Genomic DNA, 8015 nt, shown 5'->3' with positions numbered 1-8015 from the left:
GGCCTCCGGATGGACCCGACTCTGGGGAGGGGGTGCAGGTCCAGGAAGGGCGCCCCGGGTCACCGTGCAGTGCGGGAGGCAGCCCACACGTGTGTGACGTGGACATGTGCCATGTGATGAGATGCAGAAAAAGGCCTGACTGGCTGGGTGCCTGAGGCCGGGGCCCCCTCTCACAGGACAGCCTGGTGCTTCTGGGGTCTCAGACCCGGACTCCCTGGGGAGACCAGAGCCCACCTCGGTCCTGGGCATCGGCCAAGGCCGTGGCTGTGCCCCACAGCCCAGGTCCCCAGCCAGTCCCAGGAGGCGGCCGGGGCCCTCCCACGCGAGGTCAGAGGGCGGCGGAGGCTGTGAACCAGGAAAGCGCAGCCTGACAACTTGTTTCACCGACTTTAATACGTTTCCGAGCGTCTAATACAACAGTGAAAGCATCGCCAGCGGAAGCCCGCCCTTCGCAGGGACACTCGTGCTCGGAAGGACCGAGGCCAACGACTTTCTGGAAGCTTCTTGTCAAGTGCTGCTGGGCCACGGCACCTGAGCGTTGCGCTCAGGCGTGTGACCACCCAGAACCACCCCGTGATAAGGATCCTATTGGAAAAAACGTCACGCTTCTGGACTCTTCTGTAGACCCACTTGCAGATGTGGGCGGCCCAGCCAGGTGCCCCTGCATGGCCTGTTGTCAAGGAGACAGGTGGGCCCTCCTCTTGGCCACCCTCTGCCCTGCCACCGGCCCAGGGCACGACCTGGACGAGGCCGGCCACGTGGGCCCAGCCCATCAGCAGGAGCTGCCCTCCCCCAAGACCTGAGCTGCCAGGCCGGCTCGCCCGCTGGGAAGGGCCAGGCGTGAGCTGCGCCCAGGAGTCTCCTCTTTCCACTGGACCAGAGGCCCCAGCGTGGTGAAGAGCCAACCGCAGGCTGCAGGTCGGACGCGGGTGCCCGCAGGCCCGTGAGGGAAGGGAGGGGGCGGCTCCAGGACCCGGGGACGGGGAGGCCCCCGCCGCAGCACCTGCCCAGAGCCACCAGGAGCAGCGCCCGGCGGGAGGATGGCAGAGGCGTCCGCTCAGGGCTGTGTGCGCGGGGCTGGGCTCTGCGCCCGGCTTCTCTCCTTAGCCCAACGGGGGCGTCTCACAGAAGCCTCCCTGCCAGCAGCCGAGCAGCCGGGGCAGGAGACTCACGGCACCTGTGCCAGCCAGCGAGCCGCACGCACAGCTGCTCGTCACCATCCTCTCTTCTGGGCCACACACGTTGGACCCCGGCCCCTCTGGCCGGCGCGTGGCCTTCCGCGGCCCCTCCTGGCAGCGTGGCTGGGCCGAGCCTGCTCCCACGCGGCAGCTCCTCCTCGTGCGACTTTCCCGGTGCCAACAGGTGACCCACCCACAGCCGCTGCGTCCCTGCACGTGACACCTGGCTCCCCGGTGCCAAGAAGGGCCGAGTCCCCCCCGAGTCGCACCAACAGGACAGACGCCGGGGGAGCAAGGCTTTGGTTCAAACTGCAGAAGGGCGGTCGTGAGGCCGCCTGTGGCCTGGGCCGTGGCCAGTGCTGCCCGCGGGGCCCGGGCCCGGTGGCGCCCCCACAGGAGTTAAGGCACTTCCTCCGTTCCCGCCTGGAGGCTGCGCGCAGGCAGCGCCGAGTGACCACCGGCCCCGCCCGGCTCCCGCGAGCCGCTCCGCGTTCTCTCCTCGCTTCCACCTCCGCTCCGCTGCCGCACGCTGCCGTCGTTTGGGTTTCATCTCGCGGCTCAGGAAACCACTTAACTTGTGCTCAGACAACAGGCGCTACTTGCCCTCGATACTGCTCACGAGGAAAAAAGTACGTTTTTTATCTAGAGAATTCCTTACGATCAGGTCTTTTAAGTCACAGCTGGGTTCCACGCCCCTTCGAGGCTGGACCGGTTTTCTCCCGTGTCAGCAGAGGGCGGGGGAGCCGTCTGAGAACGACATGGCGCTGGCGGGACGGCCCTGCGCCCCGCTGCTGGGTGACACCCCGGAAACCAAGCCCACGTCAAGCGCGGGCGCACTCGCGGTGCCGGGCGCAGGAACCTGCAGAGGGGCCTGCCCAGCGCTGGCGGAAGCGCACTGCCCGAGCTGCCCAGGCCCAGGCCCTCCCCGTGCAGCGTGCACACGCCTGTTTTACACGCCCAGCATCGCAGCTCAGCATCCTCTTCAGAGGAAAGCGCGGCAGCCAGTCGGCATGCGCGGTGTGCTGAGCCCACGCTGGCCGCTGACGGGGCAGGTCAAGGGGAGGAGCCTGCTGGGAGGCCCGGCCACCCAGGCCCGAGGGGTCCCGCCTGGAGGCCTGGGCTGAAGGCTCGCACGCTGGGCAGCCGAGCGGCTGAAAGCTTCGTGGGGCGTGTAGCTAACGGTGTGGTGGCGCCCGTACCGGGGTCCGTCGCTGTGCTCAGGTCTCGAAGTACTTGTAGATCGCCGTCACGTACAGCATCACGTTTTGCCAATCGGGCCGCTCGGTTCGCACCATCTCGTTAATGTCCTGGCAGAGAGGGGAGAGGCCTGCTCAGAGTCCTGGCACCTCTGGGCCCGTCGCAGCCTCAGGCTCTCGGCTGGGCAGGGCCTGAGGCCTCTGGTCTGAGCCCATCACACCCTCCGAGGCTGGGCGCCTGCCCCATCGCTACCAAATACCCGGGACGCGCCTCCTCCCAGGGCACCAGCGTCGTCCCCGAGCCGCCCACCCTGCCCAAGTCCCACGCCAGGGTCACCTCCCTGCGCCCAAGGCTGGGAGGGCTCCCCTTCCTCACCCCCCGCCCGCTGGCCTCTCTTCTGAGCCCCCGGGTCACTGCTGAGAGCCCTTCCCCCGCGAGGGCTCCGGACGTGCCGAGGGGACGCCCTGCACGAGCGGTCACCTCACGGCACCGGGCACCGCCCCCTCGCTGTGCGTGGAACACAGCGACCGCGCCGCTGACTGCGGAGAAGGAACGTGGGGACCCGGCGCTGCTGTAAGCGCCTTTCCTGGCCTGGAGGGGACACAGAGGCCGCCCAGGGGCGGCTTGGCCCAGAAGAGGCAGCACGCTTGCTCACTATGAGACTCCTGACTGCGGGTTCTCCCAGGGCGGGAACTTCCCACTTTTTGTACATGAGGCCTTTGCCTGCAAGTAAATGACCCGGATAACGGACAAGGTCCCTTCTCTGTACGACTGAACAGAACGCACCCTGAGCGCATCTCCCCAGCTCAGCAGACAGACTACGGAACGCCACACGCACCCTGCAGCGCAGGTCCTTCCTCAAAGCTCGCCTGTCCTACAAGGTAGGTTGGGGCAGCCTTGGGGTGGGAGGGGGCACCCGAGGGCGAAGCCCGGCCTGGCCCCGTGGGCTCCTCGCTCTGTGAAACCCCGTCGCCTCCGTCACCGCCTATCCACGGCGTGTCCAGGTGAGAAGGACCGGCTCTGCCCGTGTTGGGCTCTCTCCCTGTGAGGCGGGAGCAGGCAGAGCGCGTCCGCGATGAGCGCTGCGGCCCGAGAGGCCAGCACGCCTCGTTTCTCGCTCCGCGAGGGCGTCTCCCCTGAGGAGAAGCGAGCGCTTCCTAACGGAAAGGAGGACTCGGGGCGGGGGCTCACCAGGGTGGACTTGATGCCGACACTCTCCGCCGCCTGGAAGGCCAGGGTGAAGTTCCTTCGCTGCAAGAGAGACTGCGTGAGGGGCCGCACGGCGTGCGCTGGGGCAGCGGCCTCCACGTGCCACCAACACACCCAGGCGAGTCCTCGGGGCCCCGGACACGGGGCCAGCCCCGTGCTCACCGCCCCTCACAGGCCCGGCCCCAACGCTTGTACCTTCACCACAGAAAAGGCTCCCTCCCACCCATCAGCCCGCAGCCCCCTGAACCCCAAAGCTGAAAAGGAATAAGAAACCCGTAGAGAGAGCCCTCCCTGTGGGAACCTTCAGGGCTGTCTGAAGGGCACGAGGGGCTCAAGCTGGGGTGCGCAGGGGCCAGAGAGCGTGCGCCTGGGCCTCCCAGTGCCCAGGGCGGGGCTGTCCCCGACCTTCCCCAAGCAGCTCCCTGGCGGGCGCTCAGGCCACAGCGGGTCCGCGGCACCGCCAGCCCCGGGCCCCGAGGTGGCGGAGACGGGCTGGGAGGGTGCTGCCCACACCCCGGGCCCCTCTCCTCGGCCAGCTCTCGTGAAGGCCTCCATCTTAAATGTCGCCACCGGGAAGGGCGGGCGGCTCCGCCGGGAAGTCATTACCCGCAAACATCCACACGAGGAGGGTGAGGGCGGACCAGCACAAATGCTCTAGAGCCAGAGTAAGAGCAAGGGGCAGGCCGCCATGGCCGCGCTGTGGTGTGGGGGACCGCACGGCCCATCGATGGGGGACTCTGCCTCCCTCCCCCCCCAGTGATGAGGACGCCGGGGGCCGCTCGCAGCCTGCCTCACCTTGTCCTGGCTGTTGAGCTCCTGGTACGGAATGTGGGCTGGGAGGTACGTGTGCAGGAGGGCACAGAAGGCCAGCCCGTCGTTCCAGCTGCTGCTGAAGTTGGTGATGTCGATATTCTGAGGAGGAGGAGGAAAACACATAGCAACACACTGGCCTTCCCGGGAGAACGCTGAGAGGGGGGAGTCTGAGACGCCACGGCCTCCGAGGCCTGGCTGTGTCCGTGACCTCCCTTCCTCGCCCCCGCCCCCGCCTGCAGATCGCCGCCATCGGTGGCAAACACTGGAGCCGCCCTCCCCGCCGGGAGGAGCCTGGGCACACGGCCCCCAGCCCTGCAGCCTCGCGGGCACTGGGAGGAGGGTCCGAACCGGCCTGCTCTTCCACCCCATCGCGGTCCCGGGAAGCAGCCAGCGGGGGACCGTGTCCAGAGCAGTGACCTGTCCAAGGTGCTGGGCGGCAGCAGGGGGACAGGTTTGGGAACCGTGTCCCGAGCACCTACAGGCGGTGTGTCATGTGACTCTCACGCACCCAGGGTTGCACAGGAGGCTGGGCGGGAGGCCGGGGGCACAGCGGATCCGGTGATGATGAAACGCGGCCCAATCCCCAGCCCGCCCGGCTTTCCTCACCCCGACTGGCCCTCATGAGCCAGGGCAGCGGGCAGCGGTGCCGGGCCCGGCAAGGAGCTCTCGGCGCCCGGCAGCGCTGCAGGCAGGCCGCACACGCTGGGGAGCCCAGCCTCGCCCCAGAGGTCACGTTCGCTGCTGGAGGAAAACAATCTCCACTTCCTGCCGCGGGGCCCTGCTCCAGCCCCGGCAAGGCAGGCGTCTCTGGCAGAGCCGCCTACGTGCCTGGCCTCACCGTGCCTCGGGCCGCGGCTCCTGCACGAGAGGAAACCGCTGCGCCCGCTCCCAGCTGTGGGAACCCCAGCCGAGCCCAGCTTCCTCCAGACAGACCACCCCGGCCCGGACCTGTCGGAGCAGCGCTGTCCCTCGCAAGGCGTGCGGAGCCACTTGAGAAAGAGGAAACCATGGCTCCTGAGTTCCCGGGCCGGGGACTAACTCTCAAACCTGACAGCCAGACGCCAAATCAAAACAGCTCAGCCCAAACCCAGGGGGCCGGCCGGGACCACCCTGCCCCGGGGAGGCTGCAGGGAGGCCAGACCGGGCAGCCCACCCAGCAGACACCCAGCAGACGACGACGAGGCCAACAAGCACCAAGCCCAGTGCGATCTGGGCCCCCTCCCCCATCCAGAGAGTGACCAGCCCTGGGAGCCGAGGTGCCGCCGAGGACGTGGGGAAAGCCTCCCGTCTAGAGCGCCTCTGCCCCCCTCACCACCTGCCTTCACCGCTTACGGCGGAGACGGCGCTCCCACACCACCAGACAGAGGCGCGCAGAGCCGGTGCGGGGCTGACGTGCCCGGTTCTCTCTGACGCCCTCACACGGCAGGTCTAACAGGAGCGCGTGTGCACGGGAGCACAGCCCCGCGTGAAGCAGCCGGAGCAACGGCCATCCGCAGGAGCCCGCTCTCTGCTGCTCGCTGACCTCTCACCCCGAAGCGGTGCCCGTGCCCAGCGAGGCCCCTGCCCGCACCCCGGCCCCGGGACGGCCGTGCCCAGCGCAGAGCAGTGGTCCCAGGGCCCTAACTGGTTTCCTGGATGACGGAGACCAGAGGGGCCTGGACACAGCCTCGCCATCGCCCTTTCCCCCCCACAGCCTGGACCCCCAGCAGGGCCGCCAACGTGAGCAAGGGCGGCGCTTCCCTCGCGGCTTTCCGCGCGAGTGGCCCCGCACTGGCTTCCTCGTCCCCGCGCTGGGGGCTCGCTGCCTGCCCACGGGGCAGGTGCCAGTGCTGCGGGAGCGGCTCAGCCCGGGAAGCGGCGGGCACCCCGCCCCCGTGAGGCCTAGCTCAGCACAGGAAGCTCCGGGCTGTTCGCACAGCGAGGCCGACGTGCTGCTGGCTGTGGAGAAAAGGACCCTTCCGGCTGCCACGTGCTCACAGGACACCCTCAGGAAGCGCGCTCTCCCCCACCACCTGCTGCCAAGCGGCTCCGACGGCACGGGGCGGCCTCCCCGTGGCCCACAGAGCCGCGCATGCCCCTCCCCGGCGGGGGAGAAGGAACAGAGCCTGTGGGCGGGGGCACCGGGTCGGTGGTCATGGGAGGGCATTCGCCCACTCGATGAGTCTTCCTGGGCCCCGGCTCCGCTCAGCCTCGCGACCTTAGAGGGGCCGTCTGGTAGGACAGAGCCCGACAGGTGGGCCGACGTGGACCTGGCCTCACGGAGGCTTCCGGGGACGTGCGGCTGAGCGGAGGGCACGGGATGCTAGCAGGGTGGGGTGGCGGCCGCGAGGCCCGGTGAGGGTGGCAGGGGAGGTCTCAGCGCTGAAGCAGAGGGACCCGGGGACAGGCTGGGCACCAGGGGGAGCGCGTGCAGCGCCAAGGACAGTGCGGTTCCTGCTGGCAGGAAGGGGGGCGGGGGGAGAGGTGCTGGTCGGACGCAGCGCCATCGGGTGCCTGAGACACCCCCCCCCCGGGGGACCGGCTGGTGCGGACCTGAGGGTCCAGCACTCGGAGGGGCAGTGGGGTTACAAACGTGGTGACTGAAGCAGCGTCCGGGTGAGGGCACCTCGGGGCAGCGGCGTGAGCAGGAGGGGCCTGGGCCCAGCCCCGCGGCCAGCTTCCCGGGGACGCGGGCGGCACGCGGGCAGGAGAGCCAGGGGCGGAGGCGGAGAGCTCGAACGGGCAGCAGCACTCGGCTGCGGGGGGACAAGGCTTGGAAAGTGCCCTCCACGCAGCCAGCACTCGGCTGCCATTCACCATGGTGAGCAAATCCTTGCGGAGAGCACGCCCACCTTTGTGAAAAGCCACAACCGCATCCTGAGGTTAAAAGGCCGGTAATGGCTTTATGACTTTCCCGCTGTGTTTACTTAAGGGCTGCCCGGGTTTCTGGCCTCAAAGCGGCGTTTGCAGGCCGAGGAGAAGCCTGCCTCTCCGGGAGAAGGCCGGCCTGGGCTCGGCAGGTGAAGCGAGGGGCGGGCCCCTGACCCCCAGCTGCCGGGCAGGCCAGCGGCCCGTTAACGTAAACGAACCTTCCAGCCAGAAGCCGGCCGCGTGCGGGGAACCCGCCACAGGGGAGGCCGCTGCTGCCCCTCCTCACAGGCAGCGGGCCGCTCTCGGGGAACCTTCTCTTGTTAAACTAGAGCTGGAGCGCACGGTGGTTACACGGAAGCTCCTCATGAGGAACTCGGGTCTCGCCTTAGCTTCCGGTCACGGTCAGTCCGTGTCTGGATCCGGGGACACAAAGGGCATGACATGCGCCAGAACACAAGTTCAAAAAGCTTTCAGCACCGACGGAACGCGGCATCCGCCCCGTCCCCCTTCTCCTCCCCCGCCCCCCCGGAGGCGCACGTCTTTCCTCCCGGAAGTGTCCACTGAGTGACCCGACAGGGCAGGGGACGCGGCCGGGTCACAGGGACATCGCTGTGCTTTCCACGCCATCGGAGCGGAGGCTGGTAAAACGCGGGCACAGCGTGCCCTCTGCAGAAGCGGCTGGGCGTTCCCTACTCGCCGCTCTCGAGCGGGGACAGACCTGCGGCTCCTGTCCCTTTAGGTCTGACGCTGCCCCGCCCGTGGCCTTCA

At 68.7% G+C, this 8015-nt stretch overlaps 1 protein-coding gene across 4 annotated transcripts in view; it reads right to left on the bottom strand.

Moving 5' to 3' along the window:
* Positions 1 to 375: 375 nt before the first annotated feature.
* Positions 376 to 8015, bottom strand: part of SPECC1L (sperm antigen with calponin homology and coiled-coil domains 1 like) — a 55330-nt gene continuing 47690 nt past the window's right edge. For all 4 annotated transcript variants that reach the window (XM_079762626.1, XM_079762623.1, XM_079762624.1 and 1 more), the window contains 3 exons: positions 4380 to 4496; positions 3567 to 3626; positions 376 to 2485 (listed from right to left, as the gene is read on the bottom strand). In XM_079762626.1, coding sequence (XP_079618752.1) covers positions 2396 to 2485; positions 3567 to 3626; positions 4380 to 4496 — 267 coding nt within the window. In that variant the 3' untranslated portion in view covers positions 376 to 2395. The remainder of the gene's footprint in view (positions 2486 to 3566; positions 3627 to 4379; positions 4497 to 8015) is intronic.

The sequence above is a fragment of the Cnephaeus nilssonii genome (assembly GCF_951640355.1).
Source record: "Cnephaeus nilssonii genome assembly, chromosome: 22".
Classification (NCBI taxonomy): domain Eukaryota; kingdom Metazoa; phylum Chordata; class Mammalia; order Chiroptera; family Vespertilionidae; genus Cnephaeus; species Cnephaeus nilssonii.
This window is presented reverse-complemented; position numbering and strand designations above follow the sequence as displayed.